The sequence below is a fragment of the Ovis aries genome, chromosome 22, assembly GCF_016772045.2.
Source record: "Ovis aries strain OAR_USU_Benz2616 breed Rambouillet chromosome 22, ARS-UI_Ramb_v3.0, whole genome shotgun sequence".
NCBI classification, from domain to species: Eukaryota; Metazoa; Chordata; class Mammalia; order Artiodactyla; family Bovidae; genus Ovis; species Ovis aries.
The window spans coordinates 11093447-11118308 of record NC_056075.1 but is presented as its reverse complement, the minus strand read 5'-3'; the positions used below and the strand labels follow the sequence as shown (position 1 = coordinate 11118308).

General features: G+C 42.7%; 1 protein-coding gene across 6 annotated transcripts in view; it reads left to right on the top strand.

Annotated features, from left to right (window-relative positions):
- Positions 1 to 24862, top strand: part of PANK1 (pantothenate kinase 1) — a 110993-nt gene that overhangs the window by 61474 nt on the left and 24657 nt on the right. For all 6 annotated transcript variants that reach the window (XM_027960488.2, XM_060404948.1, XM_060404946.1 and 3 more), the window contains one exon: positions 23891 to 24243. In XM_027960488.2, the coding sequence (XP_027816289.1) occupies positions 23908 to 24243 (336 nt within the window). In that variant the 5' untranslated portion in view covers positions 23891 to 23907. The remainder of the gene's footprint in view (positions 1 to 23890; positions 24244 to 24862) is intronic.

Here is a 24862-nt window from a genome sequence, read left to right as displayed (position 1 = left end):
CAGGATTCTCATCAACCCATCTTGCTCTGACTGAGGACTTTTGTGGACAGGGTTTCAGAGTATCCTCCAACCTAATCTGACATCATCTCCTAAATGGAAGCTTCCTTAATTCCTTCTGAGGTTTCCGGAAGCAGGACACATGGCTGTGTCGTGTCTTTATCTCCCTGTCACTTTCATAGATGACATAGGAACTCTTGAGACCAAGTACGAGCAGGCCCCGCCTGAGAATGATGTGAATGAGAAAGCTGTGTAATTTATGTAACTGCTAATCTAGTGTCAGGACAAAGTTATTTTTAAAACAGGAAGTATCTTCCTTTGATCTTTTACCATTTGATATCTCAGCTCTTGAGTGAGGCCGATAGGCACAATAGAGAGGAGAAAGATTAGGAAAGGGAGCACTTTTCCTTTATAAAAGCTGCACAAATTGAAGAAGGCTTCAGATTTCAGAACAGCCACATCCAGTGCTTAGGTGTTGTTTTTTTAACCCTCAGCCTAGCAAACTTTGTTCAGGCAGAAGATGAGATGGCTACTTCTGGGCGCTTGTTGCCTGCAAGGCCAGAATATGAACCTTCTGGTGTTGTCCGGCCTTGACTCTATGCTGAATCTGAGGCCATGGGACTTTAGATAGAGGCTCAGGACACTGTGGACCTGTATGGACCTCTGTAAGCTAAGGTCAGCCTAGGTGGTACCAGTTACCAGGAATCCTGGGGCTTACAGAAAAGCAACTGCTTTACAGTCTGAAGTAGGCAGTCCGGGAGTGAAACAGACAGGGATAGACTTAGCTGACTTGAAGCTCAGTCTCAGTTGACTTGAGAGTCAGCAGTACGGTGAGTCTTCCATCAAAACATAGGCCCTCAATAGAAATTATGGGGGTCAGTGTTAGAGATCCTTCCTTACACTAAGTCAGAATCCATCTCACAATTTCTACCCTGTGTTCCTTGACAATGCAGCACATCTAATTTATCTTATATAGATATTTAAAGATAGCTGTTTTATTTTGACTTTCCCTTGGGGTCCCACCCTTTGAAGAACCAAGAGCCACACTCTCACCTGCCAGATTCCTTCACCCATGTGATTCCGTACAGGTTGTATTGACTTACCAGAAAGTATTAAACTGTAGACTACAGGATGACTTCTTTTAGATTGTCATAAAGAAGATCAGGTAAGCATTGACCTGGGTGACCTTGAGAACTGAGATTTAATGCTCCTCATGGGTCGCACAGGGGTCAGTCAGTTTTTATTCCTTTGGGCCAAGGGACCGTGCTAGACTCTGGGTGTGATAATTGATTTCATGTGATTCCAAACTGTAGTGTAGCCTGAAACCAGTTCCATGACTTTATTCTACTCCTATGCTGTGGCAGTTCCTTAAGTCCTGAAACTGTGTCTATGAGTCAGAAGGCTTGAACGTAGTTAAAACGGTTCACCATTCATATTTGCTCAGCTACTTTCATTTGATGAAAAACATCTAAAGCGATACCATGTATTTAGAAGGAAGATAGCATGAGTTTGGTCAGGGAGATATCACGTCTTCTTTCCTTTCATGGAAGCTTTTTACTGTGAAGAAGTAGCCCAAATGTGATTTATTCTTTGCAGTGACCACGTAATATTTCATCAGCAGTCTTTTAAAATTTATTTTTTTCTTAATTAGAGGATAATTGCTTTACAATATTGTGATGGTTTTTGCCTTACAGCAACATGAATAGGCATTAGGTATACATATGGCCCCTCCCTCATGAACCCCTTTCCCACCTCCCTGCCCATCCCACCCCTCTAGGTTGTCGCAGAGCACTGGCTTAGGGTGCCCCGCTTCACACATGGACCTCCCACTGGCTGTCTGTTTTACCTGTTGGTGATGTATATGTTTCAATGCTATTCTCTCAGATCGTCCCACTCTCTCCTTCCCCCACTGTGTCCAAAACGTCTCTGTCTCCTTTGCGTCAGCAGCCTTACAGAGTGGTTCAGTTCAGTTCAGTCGCTCAGTCATGTCCGACTCTTTGCGACCCCATGAATCACAGCACGCCAGGCCTCCCTGTCCATCACCATCTCCCGGAGTTCACTCAGATTCATGTCCATCGAGTCAGTGATACCATCCAGCCATCTCATCCTCTGTCGTCCCCTTCTCCTCCTGCCCCCAATCCCTCTCGGCATCAGTGTCTTTTCCAATGAGTCAGCTCTTCACATGAGGTGGCCAAAGTACTGGAGTTTCAGCTTTAGCGTCATTCCTTCCAAAGAAATCCCAGGGTTGATCTCCTTCAGAATGGACTGGTTGGATCTCTTTGCAGTCCAAGGGACTCTCAAGAGTCTTCTCCAACACCACAGTTCAGAAGCATCAATTCTTCAGCGCTCAGCCTTCTTCACAGTCCAACTCTCACATCCATACATAATCAGAGGGCATCATTAATAAAGATGCCAGAACCAGCTTGGGCAAACCAGGAGTTCCAGTGGTGTGCTGGAAGTGGCTACTGCAGGCTCTGGGAGCCAGCTGTATATATTACATCCCAACTCTGCAGTCAGTGTCCTTGCATTGACAGCTTGAAATTGGCTACAATAAGTGTATTTACACAATGGAAATTGGCAAATGCTGAAAATCAGGGCTTTATTTTCAGAGATCCAGTTGTTAAATATTTACCACTGACCGTAATACAGGTCACATGTCACTCAGAGAAGAGTCCCAGAGGACAGCAGTAATACAAACTGAATTATCACAGCTTTGGGGGCAGAGAATGGGAGAAAAAGCTCAATATATCTTCTGATACTTAGGACAGTACCAGAATATGAGACATTAGATGATGGAGCCTCATTCTCAGGAAAGAAAGTATTCTACAAATGTTTGAAAACGCACTGTAATACAAGGGTAGAATTTAGACTCACATATAGTCAACGCTCTATACCTGCAGATTCTGTGTTGGCAGAGTTCAGCCAACTACAGATTCTATTAAAATATTTGAAAAAATTCCAGAAAGTTCCAAAAGGCAAAACTTGAATTTGCCATGCACTGGCAACTGTTTATGTAGTATTTACATTGTATTACATATTATATGTAATCTAGAGATCATTCCAATGAGGGAGGGGTGCAGGTTCTATGCCCTGTATACAGGAGGATGCATGTAGGTTGTATACAAATACTATGCCATTTTATATAAGGGACTTGAGCATCTGAAGATTTTGGTATCCACTTGGTGGGTGGGGGGGGGTGCCGGGGTCCAGCCCCGGTGGATCCAGGGAATTCGAAGGTGGGGACGGCGTCGGCGTCCTTGGAAAAATACATATTTAATTACAGATATATAGAGAGATTAGAAACGGATAGTATAGAAGGAAAATTAGTGGAGAAAAAGAGGCTGAATAACTTGGTTTACGTGGAATAGCATCCATGCTCCAGATGGGAATTCAGCCAGAAAAATGGGGAGCAAGAAAGAAACGACATGGGGGAATCAGTCTTTCCGGAAACTGATCCAATTTCTTTATTTTGGGGTTTGCTTATATACCTTTTGTTACACATAGGGATGAATACAGAGTCACGTGGGGGTCAGCAGTCCTGACCTTTATCAAAATCAGGTGCTTCACATAAAAAGGTCTTAGGGATTTATCTTCTGGCCATGAGACCTGCTGACATTTTATGATCCTTTCTTTCTGATAACCAAAAAACTTATTTTTTCCAAGGGTGTTTTTTCTTAAACCAGGCACCACCCTCCAAATAAAGTTACATTCCTATAGGGTGAGGGTGTAGTGAGTTACAATCAAGAAAGGAATTTATTTAACCCAAGGTTAACATGATTAATCTTAAAGGTTAATACTTATTTCTCCTATATACTTAAAGGTTAATACTTATTTCTCCTATATGCTAACTATATTCATTATAAGGGCAGGGAACATGGAGATTTACCAGCAAACATCAACCCAACAAATGAAAATCCTTTCACCAATGTTCCCCTTAAGATCTATTTAGTCTTAAGATAGTGATAAAGTTATGTTTTTACATAGCAAGGACACAGTGATTTATAACAAAGTACAGTGATCTATTACAAAAGAGAAAATTCATTAACTCAAAAAGTCTAGTATTGCTAACCTTGAAACTACTATATTTCCTTTTCTATATTCCAAATACATTGATTAATATATTCCCAGGTGCCTAAGGATATGGAGGCCTGGCAGCAATCATTGACTCAACAATGAGAAAAGCCCTATGCTAATTAAGACTTTAAAAATACTCCAAAAACTCTCTGTGCTGCTTATGGTTGAGAGGTAGTAAACAATCATGTGCATAGTGGCAGGAGTATGGATAATCCTGTCACACAAGCTAGTCTGTCAGCAGAGAGATTTGACCTAAGACACCCTTGTCACACCCAGGGCAGGGAATTAGCAGCAATTATTGGCACAACAAATGAAAAACCCTTCACCAATATAATTCCTAACCAACCCACTATACTAATAATTTCCAACTCCCCAAAAGAATTTGCCTTTAGTAAGTCTAAAACATCTCATGCCTCTCAGATTGGGAGGCTGTAAACAATCACATGTGGCCGGACGAACCTATACAGGCGGGCTAGATAACCTTCAGAGGAGTCCATAAGCTGAAACACTCTTGTCACACCCAGAATTTTTATTGCCTTGGAGCTGCACGTTTACTCCTTCTCCGAGAGAAACGGTTATGGGAGAGAGCCCCCCGTAAAGTCAGAGGTGTAGGTGAGAGCATAAAACAGACTCTGGTTTTGGGGCAGATGCTCGGGAACAGGGGGTTTCCTGAGGCTTGATCACGCCTTTGCGTATGCCAAGCCTCCTTCCTCAAGACCTTTGCCATGGGCGGAGTTCTGGCTCCCAGCAGGGGCGGGGTGGGTGGTGTTCAGGGTTCTGGAGCAAATCCCCCTTGGATTTTAGATGAACAACTATTATCTGCTTTCCTTTTTCCCTCTGAAATGTCTACATCAAAAATAGTTAGGCTTGGGACTTCCCTGACAGAAGTAGGAAATGGCCACCCCCGTTCAGTATTCTTGCCTGGAAAATTCCATGGACAGAGGAGCCTGGTGGGCCCCACTCCTTGGGATCACAGAGTCAAACATGGCTGAGCACACAGGCACACATGCTTCCCTGGTGGTCCAGTGGTTAAGACTTTTGCCTTCCAATGAGGGGGCTACAGGTTCTATCCCCAGTAGGGAAGCTAAGATCTCACACGGCTCATGGCCAAAGCCAAAGCATAAAACAGAAGCAATGTTGTAGCAAATTCAAAAAGACTTTAAAAATGGCCCCCACAGAAAAAAATCTAAAAAATGAAATAGTTGGGCTCCGGTAGCTCAAATGGTAAAGAATCTGCCTGCAATATAGGAGACCTAGGTTAGCTCCCTGGTCAGGAAGATCCCCTGGAGCAGCGAATGGCAACCTACTGCAGTATTCTTGCCTGCACAGAATTCCACACACATAGGAAAGTGGAGTCCATGGGGTCGCAAGGAGTCCGACACAACTGAGTGACTAACGCTTTGGGGCTAGTGCTGGATGACCCAGCAGGCAGAACGAGCAGGTAGGTGTTAGTGTACCACCAGTGCAGCATGGGAATCAAGGAAAGGAGATGACAGCATACTTGTCTTTGTGTGTGTGTGAATGTGTATACATATATGTTTGCATCCATAGCAAAATCATAACCTTGGACTTCTTTATACTTCTTTCATAATTCACCATTGCTTTTATTTGAATAACAAATTTTGAGTTACACTCTCATCGCTTGTCGATTGGAGAACAATATAATTTTTCTTTCAGTTCAGTTCAGTCGCTCAGTCGTGTCCGACTCTTTGTGACTCCATGAATTGCAGCATGCCAGGCCTCCCTGTCCATCACCAACTCCTGGAGTTCACTCAGACTCATGTGCATCGAGTCGGTGATGCCATCCAGCCATGTCATCCTCTGTCGTCCCCTTCTCCTCCTGCCCCCAATCCCTCCCAGCATCAGGGTCTTTTCTAAAAGTCAACTCTTCACATGAGGTGGCCAAAGTATTGGAGTTTCAGCCTCAGCATCAGTCCTTCCAGTGAACACCCAGGACTAGTCTCCTTTAGGATGGACTGGTTGGATCTCCTTGCAGTCCAAGATCTTCTCCAACACCGCAGTTCAAAAGCATCAATTCTTCAGCGCTCAGCTTTCTTCACAGTCCAACTCTCACATCCATACATGACCGATGGAAAAACCATAGCCTTGACTAGACGGACCTTTGTTGGCAAAGTGATGTCTCTGCTTTTGAATATGCTATCTAGGTTGGTCATAACTTTCCTTCCAAGGAGTAAGCGTCTTTTAATTTCATGGCTGCAGTCACCATCTGCAGTGATTTTGAAGCCCCCCAAAAATAGTCGGACACTGTTTCCCCATCTATTTCCCATGAAGTGATAGGACCAGATGCCATGATCTTAGTTTTCTGAATGTTGAGCTTTAAGCCAACTCTTTCACCCTCCTCTTTCACTTTCATCAAGAGGCTATAGGTATAAATCCAGCCCCAGATGAGCCTTGCCGATTTAGAATTTCTATGTTGATTTAGAATTTACTGCTGCTGAAGGATCAGGGTGGAGTTGCCAGAATATCTTCATTTCATGTTTCTGGTTACAGTGGGCAGGTTGAAATTTGTCTCAGCCAGGAGGAGAATGAACTTGGTATGTAAGTTTGCTTCCAAAACAGATCTCTCAAGCAAAAAAGGGACTTCTCCATTTCATCCCCACTTGAATTTTACTCCAAAGGCAGCTCATTGTGCTCCATTTATTCTCTCACTGTCCTGAAGAAGTGTTTGGAGAGTGTTGGGATTTTTGTTTTTAAATCTTTTTATTTAGGAAAATTTCAAACATTATACAAAACTAGAGTATATGGTATAACTAACTGCTAAGTACTCATCGCTCAGCTCAGTTATCAACTCATGTCCAGTCTTATTTTATTTAGGCTATTACATGCAAATCTTCCCCTCCCAAACTGGCTGATATTGAGAGCAAATCTCAGATATCATATCATTTCAATGGTAGATATTTTCATATATATGTTTAAAGGATAAGAATGCTTAAAAAAATAGGCATAATCTGTTATTTGCTAAAAACACTAACAATGTATTATATCTAATTGAGAAAATAGTATTTTATGATGCACAATGAGATGAATAAATTCAGTTATCTAACCACGGTTAAAATCGTTGCATCCTATTTGTTGATAGCTGAAAATCTGATATCATGTTGCCCTGAAGGATTCTTTTTCTTTTTTGGGGGGTTCAGTACCTTTTATCATTTGTTTATCATTAATTTTTAACCATTTCTTCATGGTCTGAGATTTTGAAACCTTTCTTGGGGTGAAATAGTCCTGTGCCCCAGAACAGATGCTTTGGGATCACTCCAAAATCACTGAGATAGAAGCATCTGGTGTCTGCTATGTAGTTTTTGTCTTGAGCTTGAGAGGTTTGTTGTTGTTTAGTTGCTCAGTTGTGTCTGAGTGACCCCATGGGCTGTAGCCTGTCAGGCTCCTCTGTCCATGGGATCTCCCAGGAAAGAATGCTGGAGTGGGTTGTCATTTCCTTCTCCAGAGGATCCTCCCAACCCAGAGGTTGACCTTGTGTCTCCTGCATTGGCGGGTAGATTCTTCGCCACTGAACCACTAGGGAAGCCCTGATTGAGAGGTTAGGAAGTCTTACAAGAATCCCACCCTCCTTTCTTCTGAAGTCAGTAGGGTGAGAACAGGCAAGCTAGCACTCACATTGGAGATAAAGACAAGTAGGTTGTAGGTCTGGACTTGGGCCTGGCAATCTGGAAGTGCTAGATTTAGGGTTGAGCCAAGAGGGATGTTGCTGAAATTTGTGAGATATTTGTAATTCTAGGCAATCTCTCCACCGATGACCCTGTATTTCAAGTTAACCACGAAAGAGAAAAAAAAGATCCTGAATCTATGTAGTATCACTCTTGTTTGTCAAGCATTCCTAGGGATCAAATCACTTAAACATCAGTGAATTCTTATTGACATAAGAATTCATGTAGTCATGTGGTTAAGGCTGTGCTTCCAATGCATGGAGCATGGATTCAAGCCTTGGTCAGGGAACTAAGATTCCACATACTGCGTGGCATGGCCAAAAATAAAGGGTGTGTGTGTGTGTGTGTGTGTGTATAAACACCTGTATACCTGAAACTAACACAACATTGTACAATCAACTATACTTCAATTTAAAATTTTTTGTTTTTTATTTATTTAAAAGCTGTAATTAAAAAGCTGGAGATCACATAACTAATGTTTGGGTGGGTTCATTAACCTCTCTGCACCTCAGTTTTGTCATCTGTAAATTGAGCATAATAACAGTGCCTACCTCATTCGGTTATGAGAATTAAATATTGCCTGTGAAGCTCCTAGCACAGCACCTGGCACATAGTATGCCCTTAACATTAGTTGTTACAATGCTGCTGCATTTTTTATAGACCCTGGAATAAACGTCTTCAGAATTTCTAAAAAGAGACTTTTGATTGGCATGTGTGCGGCCCTAAAGTAGTTTTTGAAATTTGGCCTGTGTGTCTGTGCCCACATATCCAGATAAACTTGCATAAGCTAGTACTTCAGCACACGTTTACCACACTCCATTAAATTTTGGGCAAGGCTTAGGCATATTTGGTTGGCAAATGCTCTCACAAGTAAATGGATAACCTGTTGCGTCCTGATTATTGTTGTCTTAGAGTTTTAGCATGTATAAGATTTAGAGGCTTTTTGTTTGGTTTTTTTTTTTTTTTTTTAATGTTTACTACAAGTAAACTGAGGAGCTGTTAGATATTTTACTATTCAGCTTTTTGTGATACATTTCCAGTAAATCTTTTCAAGCTATTGCATCGGTTTTGATTCAAGAAATCTCTGAGATTGTAGGGAAAACTGCTGCAAAACGAGTTAGGATTTACGCCTACTGTCTGTGACTCAAATTTGTCTCCGTATTGTGTAATCCAAAGAAAGTGCACAGATAAACTGGATGCTGAGGTTCCTGACGCTGCACCTGTCATCCATAAATGACAGTTTTCCAGTCTTTATGTTCATCAAAACAGCATCATTCTTATTGGTTAACTTAACGTTAAATAGGTAATATGTTTTGTAAAATAAACCAACTTAAGTAAGATATTGTTTTCACCTCTTTCATATTTGAGATCCAGAGTTAAGATGTTTAAAAAAAAAGCTCCCATGCTCAAGAGTTTGACAGTCTCACCTTGGTGACAGAGAAGGGTACCATGCCTCCAAACTAAGTGGCACCAGACAGATAAAATATTTTGAATACTCATCTATCTGTGAAGTTGGAATCTCTTTTCCCAATTAGATATTACATCTGGCTGTTCCTGCTGATCACAGCGATCATCACTTCTGGCATCTTGGCAGCGATAACCCAGAAGGCAGCTGAGGATCTGGAAGGAAACAAACACTTCTGACCCGCCAAAAAATCAGTGTTGGAAAGTAGATCAAGTTGGAGATGCTCGTGCATTTTACACTTGGAGTACTTCCTGGGCTCTCTTGAGTCTATTTACTTTCACCCAAGTCACAGCTTTAACAGACTTGATTTTCTGGTTTCTCTGCAATCATACTTAGCAGGTTAGGGATTGGCGTTACAGTGCACTGGCAGCAACCAAGAAATTAACAGCAATAGCTGAAAAGAAAGACATAGAAAGCTATAACAGAGACAGATGAACACTCAAGCCGGAGCAGCCTGGGAAGCACAAGCTTATGTGGTGCTTGAGGGCATCAGTATATAGTGGGTACAGTAATTGATTCTCACATGACCCCGAGTCATCAAAAGAGCTAAGATTTTCTTCATGTTTCTTTAAGAATATGAGAAGTGAGCCAGGCATTTTAGAAAGATTTCCTTCAAAAACTATTTATAATTTGGCATTTGTATCTTAAAAGTCATTGGTAAAATGCATGGATTGGGTCAGAGCTTTATATATGTTATAAAATCTGCTTTATTGAGACATGCTGCTGTAAGTCGCTTCAGTCGTGTCTGACTCTGTGCGACCCCATAACGGCAGCCCACCAGGCTCCGCCGTCCCTGGGATTCTCCAGGCAAGAACACTGGAGTGGGTTGCCATTTCCTCCAATGCATGAAAATGAAAAGTGAAAGTGAAGTCGCTCAGTCGTGTCTGACTCCAAGCGACCCCATGGACTGCAGCCTACTAGGCTCCTCCATCCATGGGATTTGCCAGGCAAGAGTACTAGAATGGGTTGCCATTGCCTTCTCCATTATTGAGACATATACACATACAATTCACCCGTTTAAAGTGCCCACTTCAGTGGTTTTCAGCATATTCACAGTGAAACCATTAACACAATTTAGGCTACATCATCAACCCCTAAAAACACCTGATTAGCAATCACTCGCCTTTTCTCCCACAACTCCTAAGCCTGCTGCTGCTGCTGGTGCTAAGTCTCTTCAGTCGTGTCCGACTCTGTGCGAACCCATAGACGGCGGCCCACGAGGCTCCGCCATCCCTGGGATTCTCCAGGCAAGAACACTGGAGTGGGTTGCCATTTCCTTCTCCAGTGCGTGAAAGTGAAGCCACTCAGTCGTGTCTGACTCTTAGCGACCCCGTGGACTGCAGGCCACCAGGCTGCTCCATCCATGGGATTTTCCAGGCGAGAGCGCTGGAGTGGGCTGCCACAACCACTGATCGTTTTGTCTCTATAGACTTGCCTCTTGTGGATGCTTCATGTGTATGGAGTCATACGATATCTGGTCTTTTGCGATTGGCTCTTTTCACTTAGCATAGTGTTTTCAAACTTCACTTGTGTGTTAGTTTGTTTCAGTATTTCCTTCCTTTTGATTGCCAAATGATATTTCGTTGTGTGGACATGTCCTATGTTACTTATCCGTTCATCAATTGATGTATATCTCTGTTGTTTCCACTCTTTGACTATTACATGTAATACTGCTCTGATCATTTACATACAAATTTTTGTGTGGGCATATGCTTTCATTTCTCTTGGGTATATACCCAAGACTGCAATTGCTAGATTATAGACAAGCTTATGTCTAACCTCTTGCAAAACTGCCAGACTATTTTCCAAAGTGACTGCACTGTTTTATATTCTGACCATCGGTATAGGAGGGTTCCAGTTACTCCATATCCCCATCAACACTTGTTATTTTCCATTTTTTAAATTATAGCCATCCTAGTGGGTTTGAAGAAATACCTCATTGTGGTTTTGATGTGCATTTCCCTTTAAAAGTGCCCTTACATCCCTCCAACACTAGCATCCTGTGATTTTGAAACATTTAGTAGGTTCAAACTTTATCTGCAGTTTAATTAGAAGGTTCCTGAATGTCTGGGAAGGGTCAGACTTTACTGTGCTCAAAAGGGAACCCTGCACAGAACTGCTGCCCTTTGTAAATATTAAAGGATTGTTTTAATTAAGTAATGTCTGGTACAAGGACAATGTGAATTTCACTCATAGCAGAATTTTCAATTCTTCTTTCCAGACTTCTTGATTAATGATCAGTCCTTGCAGAGGAGAATGTAATGGCAGGAGACCAGGTTCATTGCTGCATCCTGACTCCGCCATAGTGCCTCCCAGTCTACAGAACAAAGTGTCTGTTCACTGAATCGGTGGCGGCATAAGCATATAAATTGGTCTCAGGTCACTGAAGGAGGGTCCTTGTGACCTCCTTGATTTCAGCTTGTATTGCCATGTGAGCAGTTAGCACATCTTTTCTCAGTCCCCACCCAGCTAGACCTGAAAGGTTTGCCAGGCTTTCACAGCTAAAATGAATGAACAAAGCTCATTTCTGGTAGCCCTGTTGTTCTCTGCAGTGCCACCTAGCAATGCTGTTCTCCCCAAAGCCTCTTTAATTAACCACTCCCTGGTATTAAATTGTCAATAGCGTCCCTAGAGTAAGGAAGCATGCTCTGGTGGCTTGTCAAGACACAAAGCTAAACCTCTTGGAGATTTAAACTGGGATTTGTTTAAGGAGGTAATGAGATTACCATCTTGAGCTTCAGTGCAGGGCATTAGGAAGCTGGAAGAACCATTCTTAAGTGGATGCTGGGATCAGCTCTGGTGGCTGAAATGGTCACACTGGAGATAGTCATACGGGTGCACTGCCTTCAGGGCCCCTTGGTACATCTCTGCATGGTCAAAACGGTGGCATCTTCTTTTTAATTCATGGACTGTGTTTCTGATGAATTGTTGTTTAGTCACTAAGTCGTGTCTGACTGTGACCCCATGGACTGTAGCTCATCAGTCTCCTCTGTCCATGGAATTCTCCAGGCAAGAATACTGGAGTGTGTTGCCATTTCCTTCTCCAGGGGATCTTCCCAGCCCAGGGATCAAGTCCATGGCTCCTGCCTTGCAGGTGGATTCTTTACCGCTGAGCCACCGGCAAAGCCATTTCTGATGAGTAGAGTGGTGTAACTAAAGGTGAAGACCACAGGGAAGATCTGTAATCGCCACCCCAGGTGGTGCAGTGGTAAAAAAATGTTTCCTGCCAAGACAGGAGACTCGGGTTTGATCCCTGCGTCAGGAAGATCCTCTGGGGGAGGAAATGGCAACCCACTGCAGTATTCTCACCTGGAAAAGTCCATGGACAGAGGAGCCTGGTAGGCTACAGTCCCTAGGGTCCCAAAGAATAGGACACAACTGAACATGCACACACACACACCCGCTACCCCCCACCCCCAACACACACACACACACACACTCAGCCTGAGAATATTGCAATGGAATGGGAAACAAGTTTCATCTGCCTTTCATTTCTCCTCCTTAAGACCTGTTGCAGGAAAGCAGGGCTGGACTTCAGGGGTGAGGGCTAGAAGATGAGTTTGATGGGCACTGTGGTGACATTGCTCTCTGTTCTGACTTCTTGCAAGAAGGTGGAATGGAGAGAGAGATTCCAGGACCTTGGAAAAGAGATTGCACCTCACTGGGCCTCTCAGCAACTCATGGAAGAGACTCAAGGAAAAGTTTGTTTTAGCCTCAGGGGTTTGACATTTTGGGTCCCCTCCTGTCTGGCTCCAGGAGAAGGCAGTGGCACCCCACTCCAGTACTCTTGCCTGGAAAATCCCGTGGGTGGAGGAGCCTGGTGGGCTGCAGTCCATGGGGTCACGAAGAGTCAGACACGACTGAGAGACTTAGCAGCAGCAGCATGTCTGGCTCCAGCTTGGCCCCACTTCCTCCTGGCCCAGATCCAGGCTAAGAATACATTTACTGGTGCCACCACAGTGGTGCCCTGCAAGGCCTTTTTTTCCCCTCCCAAATTTTAACTTTAAAGAAAAGACATAACTTTCATGTCAGTATACCTGTTTGTTCTGATTCCATGTGGTTGTCTGGGCCGTGGGTTGCAAATCGGAGAATATCTGCCTGCCTGACCTAAATACACAAATGCTGTTGCCAGAGCTTACTTCTTTATGGAAGAATGCCTGGTTACCTTTAAAATGGAAGTCATTGAAGAGAGGAGCACATGATGAAATTTCATTATATGTGTAACATTTCTGGACCCATGTCCGTTGGGTTCAGTCCCAGTTGAATGATAACTGGAAACTTGAGAAGCTGTATTTAAAATGTGAAAATCACCCGCGGCACTCGTGTTATAAATTGTCCAGAAATAATTTCATTAGCAAACGATGTTTCCAAGTCCCTCCTGGGAACGGGGACGTCAGCCGGGTCATTACCGTGCATTGGCCTCAGTTGGCAGCCTGAGCTCCCTGGCAGTTAAGAGCAAAGACAGCTCATTCAGACTCTTGACTCTCACTTTCAAATTATGGTTCAGTATTTAAGAGCGTTCAAGAGCATTAGTTTCGATTCAGCTAGAACTTTGGTTTTGAACTTGACCCATGAGAATTCCAGGGGCCCCTCCTTGAAAACATTGTCTCTAGTCCCCCTGCTCTGGGCTCTCCAGGCGATGGCCTAGGAGTCTGTATTTTTAACAAGTGCCTTGGATGTTTTTTATGATGAGGCAAATTCAAGAAATACTGTTGTTGATGGCAGTCAAGGTTTTCGTTGTTGTTTAGGTTTTTTAAATATTTGTTTTTCTTTATTTATCTGGCTGCACCAGATCATAGTTGCAGCACCCTGCATCTTTGATACTCGCATGCAGGATATTTAGTTGCAGCATGTGGGGTCTAGCTCCCCAACCAGGGATGGAATCCAGGCCCCCTGCTGTGGGAGAGGAGAGTCCCAGCCCCTGAACCACTAGGAAAGTCCCTACACAGTCAGTTTTTAAAACTAATTGAAACATTTGACTTCAAAATTTAGTCGCATAAAATACTAAAATGGGAGTTGCTTTCAGGAAATACAGTTGTAAGAAAATCATAGAGGTCCAGTTCAGATTGCACATGCAAAGTAGACCCTGATTGGGTTTCACATCATTTCTAACCTGGGGTTGGGCACAGAGAATATAAACAGAGTCTCACTCTCATGGATCTCAGGCACTCTTGACTTTGTGGGCCTCTTGCTCCATTAAAAAAAAAAAAAAGGCGTTTTACAACTGTTGCTATAAAGTTGGATGTGTTGTTATGTATGATAGCATTTTCTTTGACCTGAAAATTCATGTTTTCTTCTGATTTTTTTGTGATTGCTTAAAATATGGTAGGCATGTAACCTGTGGTGCCTAACGGTTAACTGGAGCGCCTGTATGGCAGAGGTGGCGAAATCCAGAAGTTAGTTCTGGTGACTGTTGTGGTAATACTTCTACTTGCCTTGGGAGTTCTGAAAGGATTATTCTCCGAAAGGATTCTTCTCACTATTCTGTTCCCCTTTTGCATATGAGAATATGATCGGCCCTTTGGTTCTTCCCACCTGTCTGGGAGAGAGGGAGAAAATGGATGGGCATCTGAGGCTTGTCAGAAGAAGAAAAGCTATTGTCACACAGCAATGTGGGCCCTTTGCCATGGTGATCCATTCCCACAAACATACCTGTGCTTTCTTAGGTGTGTTCTTAATTCCAAGGTTTCACACTCAGGGTGTCAAGGGTGTGCCTTGCCAACAGTGGGGGAAATCGGGTCTCTTCCTGCCTGAAAGAGCCCTGGTGATGTCAAGCATCTAACTAGCTAAACAGCTCTGCTCTTGGGTGTCAGGCTTTCCCTGTCATTTTTTTTCTTTTTTTTTTTAATTTTTTTTTTTTTAATGTGGACCATTTGTAAAGTCTTTATTGAGTTTGTTACACTATTGCTGCTGTTGTTTATGCTTTGGTTTTTTGACTGCAAGTTACGTGGGATTTTAGCTCCCCAACCAGGGATGGAACCTGCACACCCTGTGTTGAACCTACACACCCTGTGTTGGAATGCGAAGTCTCAGCCACTGGACAGCCAAGGAAGTCCCTCTTTTTTTTTTTTTTTTTTAACCTTTTAAATTGAAATATAGTTGCTGTACAATATTATATAAGTTAAAGGTGTACAAATAGTGATTCCCAAATTTTAAAGGTTATAGTCTATTTATAGTTATTACAAAATATGGGTCATATTCCATGTGCTGTACCGCATATCCTTGCAACTTACTATAGCTAATGGTTTGTGCCTCGCAGTCTCCTACCGCTTTCTTGCCCCTGTCTCCCCACTGGCAACCGCTAGTTTGTGCTCTATATCTGTGAGTCTGTTTCTTTTTTGCTATATTTACTAGTTTGTTTTATTTTTTAGATTCCGCATCTAAGGGATAGCATCCCTATTTGTCTTTCTCTGGTTTCGTTATTTCACTAAGCATAATACCTTCCAAGTCCATCCATGTTGTCGCAAAGAGCAACATTTGATTCTTTTATTTTGACTGAGTACTATTCCATTGTGTGTGTGTGTATGTATGTATGTGTGTGTATATATATATATATATATGTATGTATCACATCCTCTTTGTAGTGCCATCTTAGATTTTGGTAACAGGCTTGACATGAGCAGAATATTGCTTGAGAAAGCAATTGTTGAGATGAGTAATCCAAATTGTTGAGATGAGGAAATGCAGGCACACTTTTCATGAGTAAGACCAGAGATCTGCTCTCTGTTCATTGAAGTGAAATTAAAACTTTTTTTTTTTTTGCTTTTGCATCATTACAAAGAAGTTTTGATTGAGACTTTTAAAGTAACTCCGCTTATGATGATTAAACATATTGATTGTAAAAACTGAAAAACATCCTATCAGCAAAGCCAGAAGAATAAAACCATAAGCCCACTATAACGGGCTTCCCACATGGTGCTAGTGGTAAAGAACCTGCCTGCCAGTGCAGGTAGGCATAAGAGATGTGGATTCAATCCCTGGGTCAGGAAGATCCCCTGGAGGAGGGCACAGCAACCCACTCCAGTATTCGAACAGAGGAGCCTGGTGGGCTATGGCCCATGGAGTTGCAGAGTTGCAAAGGACTGAAGTGACTTAGCACACACTATCCATAATGCCTGTTAACATTTTGGCCTGAAGTTTCTAGTCTTCTTTTCTGGGAACAAGTAACTGTTTAATTTTTACGCAAAACGGTAATCATACAAAATGTGCCACTTAATCACCCGTACTTTTCACCTAATAATATATAATGAACATTCTCCTCATGTCATTAATTGCTATCTTATAAAATTACTTTGATGGTGATATATTGTTCCTTTGTGTTAATGGATAATCATCTATAACCAACCTTTTATTTTTGGACATGAAATTTATTTCCTCAGTAGTAGTAGCTGTAAAACTTATGATTTTTAAGATAAATTTTTGAATGCATGCGTAATTATTTCTATAGGGTAAAGTGGAACCAGTGTATCAAAGGGCATAGGAATCTGGTGCTTTTTAGTATAAATTTCCAAATAGCCCAGAGGAAGGATTGCAACCATTTATATTCCCATTCCTACTCTGGAAATGCTTGTGTTCTGATACCTTTGTGCTGTGCTGTGCTAAGTCACTCAGTCATGTCTAACTCTTTGCAACCCCATGGACTGCAGCTTGCCAGGTTCCTCTGTCCATGGGGATTCTCTAGGCAAGAATACTGGAGTGGGTTGCAATGTGACTAAAATTTCAAGAAATCTGGTATGCATTAATTTAAAAGAAACCATGACTTAAGTTTCTTTGCATAGAGTATTTAATGTTTAGCAGACTGCTCTGTGTACAATAATTATGGGTTTCTTCACAATGTTATGGAAACCCTTTTATTAAATTTTACATTTACCATTTTCTTCAAGGCCCTTAAATAGTTCTTAGGTTTTCAACTCTTACATTTTATGCTGTTAAAGCTATGCTTTTGGAGGACTTTGTATATGTGTAATTGGGATGATGAAATGTAAGAATTGGTAAAGCGTCTGTCTACAATGCAGGAGACCTGGATTCGATCCCTGGGCCGGGAAGAATCCCTGGAGAAGAAAATGGCAACCCACTCCAGTACTCTTGCCTAGAAAATCCCACAGATGGAGGAGCCTGGTATCCATGGGGTCGCAAAGAGTCAGACACGACTGAGCAACTTCACTTTCACTTAGTTGGGTTAGTCTACTTCATCTTACAGATTTGTAAATGGCTCAAGAAAAAAGCTTGCCTACAATCATTGTCTGTGATTGACAACTCAACTCAGACCAGCCTAGCGAAATGGGGAACATGTGGGCTCATGAAACTGAAAATAGTTTCTGTTACCTACTGTGATCAATCTTGGGTAATCCCTTGATCTTTCCAAACCTCAATTTTGTTATCTGTAAACAAAGTGTTGAATTTGACCAAAGATCCCTTCCACCTCTGAAAGTTCAATGCTTCCGTGAATACATTAGCAGAGAACTTCATTATGCTATCAATCAAATTTAGACACAGTGAGGGGGGTGGCTAGCACTGAGGAAATTTTTAAAGAAATACAGTTTGTATTAAACTGTTTGTATTATACAGTTTGGATCTAAATTAAAGTTGTTATTGGTGGCATTTTTAACTTGCAGAAGTCCTTAGGCAACTTGAACATAATCGGTATTCACATAGTATAAAAATATCTTCCAAAGTACTTGAAAAGTCTCTTTTCTGTTGATTACACAGTCCTCAAACGTCTTTCCCACCTATTTATTAGTTTGCTTGACAATCTGTTAACAAAGAGTGGGGAAAGAAACTCAGTCCTTTTGCTCCCTATTCACAATTATTACAACAAATTTCAACTTGGTGAACCTAGGGAAAACTATGAAACTGTCCTGACAGCAGCAGGTTGCTGAGTCAGATCAGGGGGACTGATCTTGAATACTGAGCACCTACTTTACATACGTCAGGAGATAACGATGGTAGGAAACCTCCCTCACCAGAAACACCTTAAAGCTCTGTCGGTTGTTCGAAAGCAGGTGGATTTTCTCATGCCAGGCTCCCTTAGTTAGCTCTTTATTATAGTTTGTTTGGTAGGAAACCTCTCTCTCTGTGTTTGATTTTGGATTCTTCTCAGTCTTTACTCACTTATACTGTTAGAAACTCACTGTGTAACCCTTGCAATTTACTGCAGGAAGCATAAGTACCGGCTCAGAGACTATTCTAGAGTTCTGAGAAGGTCTTTAAGAAATAGGCTTTGTCTTAAAGCCATTGACCACCAATAAAATTTTAAAAATATTTTCACCACGCCATGTAGAATATAGCTTCATTTCGGGGTTTTCACTACTATCAGATGACCAATTCAGGTCTGTGCTTGGAGAAGTTTTCAGGCAAATAAGTGCAACAGAGCCAACATACTTTTATTAACACTCAGCAACCACATGTTTATCAACAATATTGACAGTCCCTAGATCTGGTTCTACAGGAACGAGGGAGGGTTCCAGGGGAAAAACCAGCCAAAGATTTTCATGGAAAGTTATAATAGTCAGGACGGGGAAGATCATCCTGCAGTGGGGATAAGCCGCTTCAGTCGTGTCCTACTTTTTGTGACTCTATGGATTGTAGCCTCCAGGCTCCTATGTCCATGGGATTCTCCAGGCAAGAATACTGGAGTGGGTTACCGTTTCATCATCCTGCAGTAACAACGCCCAAATCTCAGTACCTTTAAACAACAAAGGTTTATTTCTCCTTCACACTGTAAGTCAATTGACAGTGACCGGGGCTTCAGTCTGCCTCATCTTCATTCTACGTCCAGGCTGATGGAACAAACATTATCTTGAATTCTGCTGGTTATGGTAATAGGAAAGGAGTTCTGCAGGCTCTGACACTTGCCCTAAGTGTTCTCGCCTGAAAGTAACACACACCATTTCCATTCCCAACTCACTAGCCAGATTAGGCACGTTGCCCAGCTCCATTAGAAATCGGCCGCAGCCGGGACCTGCAGTGTGACCCCGCGGGCCAGGGGGGAAGGGGACCAGCAGCACTGGTGACCACCACAAGGTGCTGTTCTGATTCCCAGGTATTTGGCTCACTCTCCTTCCTCCACGGGAAATACTCATCTCCTCCCCAAAGGAGAGAACCCCACAGTCCCACCCAGTCAGAGAACCTAGATGATGCACAGTTGGCACTAGATTAGGGGGTGAAACAAAGTCATTTCAACATCAACTCTAGGTGTGGGACCTTTTGATCTAGAGGCTTCGGAACTAAAAAAAAAAAAAAAAGCATCTGGGTTTAAAAGGGAGGAGTAAAGAGTGAGTGCAGACTTCTGTATCTAGAAGGAGCATCACCTCTGGCAAACACAGAGGAGATTCTTTTTAAAAAAAATAAATTTATTTATTTTAATTGGAGGTTAATTACTTTACAATATTGTATCGGTTTTGCCATACATCAGCATGAATCTGCCACAGGTATACACGTGTTCCCCATCCTGAACCCCCCTCCCTCCTCCCTCCCCATACCAGTGGTTCAGCTGAATTTATCAAAGCATCTGCATACCCTGGATTAAAGAAAACATGAGTCATGGATGGTGACTGCATTCGGATTTCTTTTTTCCCTTTCTCTCTGTCTCCAACCACAGCTTGTATATGGGAACTATCGTTTAGGTAGCCCTTGATATCAGGAAGATAAATAAAACTGAACATTTAAAATATGATAGTATCCTATAAAAGCATTAAAATGTGAATAGAAAGGCATTTAATTTTTTATGAAGGTAAGGAATGAATATAGTAAGTGAAAGCAATTTCTATTGCCGTTTAAACTATAGTTTTCCGATCCTTATTCCCTTTTACCTTAACCCAAGCTGCTGATATGACATTTAACTGAATTTTCAAAACTCTACACTTTCCCCCACTGTTTTGCTGAGTTGCTAACAAAAGCTTTGAAATGGAGGAGGTGACGCAGGAAAAAGAAACTGGAATTATAAATAATTTATAAAATGCTTAGCTGTCCCTAGACACATTTTAAAAAGGGAGACCTCTTTTCAGTTGCCTGTACTTAAATTAACAACAGCTAACCATATAAAGGCCACAGGAGCTTTTCTGGGTGACATACAACTTGTTCTGTCCATTCTGCACTAAGATGTCTTATTTTCCATTATCACTCAATTCTTATTTTACTTCTTCATGTACTGAAAGTCCTAAGTATAGAATTTTCTCATGCTTTTCTCTGACTTCCAGCCTCTACCTATACAATCTACTTATCCCACCATCCTCCGACAATATAGACAACCTGAAGGGGTGGCCTTCCCTACCTTACTGTGGGCTCATATAATCATAAACACTTGGGGTCTGCCTTCCATCTGCCTGCCCATTGTCCCTCGTTCCTCCTTCCTCTTTTCCTTTCTCCCTTCCTTTTTTTTTTTCAAACCAGATGGAGTTAAATTATTTACACTGCTAAGTATCTCATTTTTCTCATTCATGGAAGATGGGGGGTATCTCTAGTATAGATCTCATTGATTCTTTCTAATGTCTGCCTAATATCCCATGGTTTGGAAAGTCATACTTTATTGAAGTTTCTCTGTTAAAGGGCATGGATGTTGTTTCCAACTTGTTTTGGTCTTTGCTTTTTTGTTTTTCTTACATTTGGCCGCTGTAAGGGGTGCAGTGGGTTTCCCAGGTAGCTCAGTGTTAAAGAATCTGCCTGCAGTGCAGGAGACAGGCGTTTGATCTCCGGGTCAAGAAGATCTCCTGGAGAAGGAAATGGCAATCCACTCCAGTATTCTTGCCTGCAGAATCCCATGGACAGAGGAGCCTTGCTAGCTTCAGTCCATGGGGTCACAAAAGAGTTGGAGACTACTTGGTGACTAGTCAACAAGAAGGGGTGCAGTAAACTTCTTTATACCCATCCTCAAATGCTGGTCCTTTAAAAAATATGGTCCAAGAGAGGAATTAACTGCATTTTAAAATGTATGTGTGCTTTCAATAGATGTTGGCAGAGTCTGTCAAAAATGGTTATCCTAGCAGTGTTCCAGAATACACTTCCCCCATCCTATTCAGTAGTAGGTGTCTTTCCTACTTGGACAAGAATGGATTATACCTGCAACCTCGATTGCATAACCGGGCACCTGTTGACACACAGTATATTTCAGTGGGGTTTAAAACTAGGGCTCTGGTTGGCCTATTTGATTGTGGGTGGTTGTGATTTTTGTGTATGTGTTTCTTAAAAAAAAAAAAAATCCTTGGGAAGTTTATGGGAGGGAGGGATGTGGAAGCCATTCTTACACAGTCCACTCCTTTCACAGATAAGCAAATTGCGATCCAGAGAGGTGAAGGGAGTTCATGTGAGCTAGTTACTGGCTGCTGCTTCTAGGAAGCAGTTGTTCAGAATCCTAAATTGGGACTTTACCTATTACACTGTGGGTTGGGCTTCCCAGGTGGCGCTAGTGGTAAAGAACCCTCGTGCCAGTGCAGGTAGGCGTAAGAGACATGGGTTCAATTCCTGGGTTGGGAAGATCTCCTGGCGGAGGGTATGGCAACCCACTCTAGTATTCTTGCCTGGAGAATCCCATGGACAGAGGAGCTGCAGTCCATGGGATCGCAAAGAGTTGGACACGGCTGAAGTGGCTGAGCACCCACGCATGCACACTGTGGGCCCTGCTGACAGTGATCTTTAGAGAACAGACCAAGAAACATCATCTGTGAGCTAGGGATGAACGGTTCCCAGGTTTCTGTTCTCTCCTGCTAGGATAGGCAAGCTTCCCAGTCTACGCTGAGCTGCGTGGGATTTGCTTTGCAAACTTCTGCAAAGATAAGAGGACATTTGTTAACAGTCTTGTTACCAGAATTTGCTTCTCTTAATACATTTTTGAAAAAAAAAAAATTATTTATATAGCTGCACCAGGTCTTAGTTGTGGCATGAGGGATCTTTGATCTTCACTGAGGCACACAGGATCTTTAGTTATGGCATATGAGAACACTTAGCTGCAGCATGTGGGATCTAGTTCCCTGCACTGGGGTTGAACCCAGGCCCCCGGCATTGGGAGCACAGTCTTAGCCACTGAACCAACCAGGGAAGTCCCTGCTGTTCTTAATCTTTTAGGGAGTTTGGGATTTATCATTAGAGTTACCGCTTACCAAGTGTGGAGTAGCTGGCTTGGATCAGAACTAAAATGACAACAGGGAAGCACAGGAGAGAAGATTCCAGGCAGGAATGGCTTCCTCCTCCCTTCCCAGTGTACCGATGGAAAGGGCTAAATAGTGGGGCTGCCTAGAAAGAAGACTTCCTCTAAGTCCTAGTTCTGTTCCTGGCAATGTAATCTCTAGGAATAATGTGCACAATGTGACCAGGGCTCAAATGGCTATTCTCTAGGGCTGAATAAAATAAGCTTTTTGAAAGAAGCCACTTTAACTTCTTGAGTCTTTCTTTAAACTCAGTTTTGGTGTTTTTTTAGTTTAGATCTGAGTATAGTTGATTTAGAATGTAAACTCAGTTTTACTGTAAGGTTCCGATTTAGCCCATACAGGCTACTGAGGAAGATGAAAAGGGGTCTCCAAATTTCAGATTCCCATTTGGGTTTGCCCTGGGTTTACTACAAAGCATTCGACAGTCCAGTATTAATTTTCCAGGTTGCCTCTAAATAAAGTCAGCCTGTTCAGGGAGCTCAGCCCATTCCTCACAATAACAATAAAAATAATTACTGTGGAAATTCATTTTGTCATAGGTAAGCCTCTCCAGCATTTATTAAATATAAATATATATTTGTATATAAAAATATTACACAAACATGCCTCTGCCTGGTCAGGAGCTGTGCTTATTTGTAGGCTTGACCATCAGTGGTCATGGTTCTTGTGGTTTAGCAGTTTGCAAGCCTGCAAACTGGAACGTCTGGGGAACTTACAAAAATACTCATGCCTAGGTCCTCCCCAAGAATTAAATCAGAATCGATGGAGGGAGACACAGGGCTGAGGTGAGGACTTCTGGGTGGGCAACTGGAGATGGAGAGAGAATCTCTTCCTTAGTAAAGAAAGGAATTGAGTTGTAATTCGATCTGTTCTTTTGAGAAGCCTGTTGCCATTGGAATCATGTCTGCCCCTCAGCTCTTATAACCCACTGTCTCTCCTTTCTCCTTCCTATTTATTCTGTTGAGTGAAGCAGTGGAGTCACATTGTATAAAAGTCAGCTCCTGAAGGCAAAAATTGTACACCGTGATATACCGTGAAAATTATCATCCATGAGTGCTCTGGGAAGAGAGCGTGAGGCTTAGGGGTCAACATACCATCTCTTGGTACATACAGATGGCATAGCAGCATTTCCTCTGGTGTCAGATCATTGTTTCTTTCGCTGAAATTCTGATAAAATAGCTTTTGGGAGCCAGAGTGTATGCAAAATATGTATCTTTAAGTATTGAAATTGCACTCCATTTGGTGACATTCTGGAGCCCTGAGAAGCAAGCAGCAATTGACTGCCTTAGCGAATCCTATTCTTATCTCATAGTCAATTCTGAGGCCAACTCTGGAGTGGGATGAAAGCAGAATCATGGGCACCATTTTAAAGTGTGTGTTCCACCTCGCCTGTCTCTCCTTTTAGGCACCTATAGTAGAATTCCGGCAAATTAAATGGTGAATGCGCATTCACAAGCCACACCACTGCATTTCAGCCTTGACTGTGTCTCGAATGTACAGAATTCATGGCCACTCTTTCTGTCCCCTAGCGTTCCCGTGGTTCGGCATGGATATCGGCGGGACGCTGGTTAAACTGGTCTACTTTGAACCGAAGGATATTACAGCTGAAGAAGAGCAGGAGGAGGTGGAGAACCTAAAGAGCATCCGGAAGTATTTGACTTCTAACACGGCTTATGGGAAGACCGGGATCCGAGACGTCCACCTGGAACTGAAAAACTTGACCATGTGTGGGCGGAAGGGGAACCTGCACTTCATCCGCTTCCCCAGCTGCGCGATGCACAAGTTCATCCAGATGGGCAGCGAGAAGAACTTCTCCAGCCTGCACACCACGCTCTGTGCCACGGGAGGCGGGGCTTTCAAGTTCGAAGAGGATTTCAGAACGGTATGTCCGCGTTCAGTTCAGTTCAGTTCAGTCGCTCAGTCGTGTCCGACTCTTTGCCACCCCCGTGAATCGCAGCACGCCGGTCCTCCCTGTCCATCACCAACTCCCGGAGTTCACTCAAACTCATGTGCACCGAGTTGGTGATGCCATCCAGCCATCTCATCCTCCGTCGTCCCCTTCTCCTCCTGCCCCCAATGCCTCCCAGCCTGAGGGTCTTCCACTTTAGCCCTGTGCAAACCACAAAACCACCTCTTAGAGAAACAAAGGAAGCCTCTCCCATGCCCATGGGCATGGCGTCTCCAATGGAAGAACTAGGTTACTGGGCTTGGCAACTTTGGACAAATTTACCCCACCTCTCACTGCTTCAGCCTCCTCATCTATATGAGAATAAAAATAGTTCCTACTTCATAGGGCTGGGGGGGAGGATAATACTGTACCTGGCACTTAACAATGCTCAGTAAATATTAGCTGCCCTCTTTCTTCAGTTTTGTTTCAGTTATGTCTGCACAATGTGCTAAAGACAAGGTGATGTAAATCACCTTCTGAAGTATTTTAGTTTTCCACAGACTCTTGAGTCTTGTGAAAAACATAATTATTGTGCCAGTTTCATAAATGCATA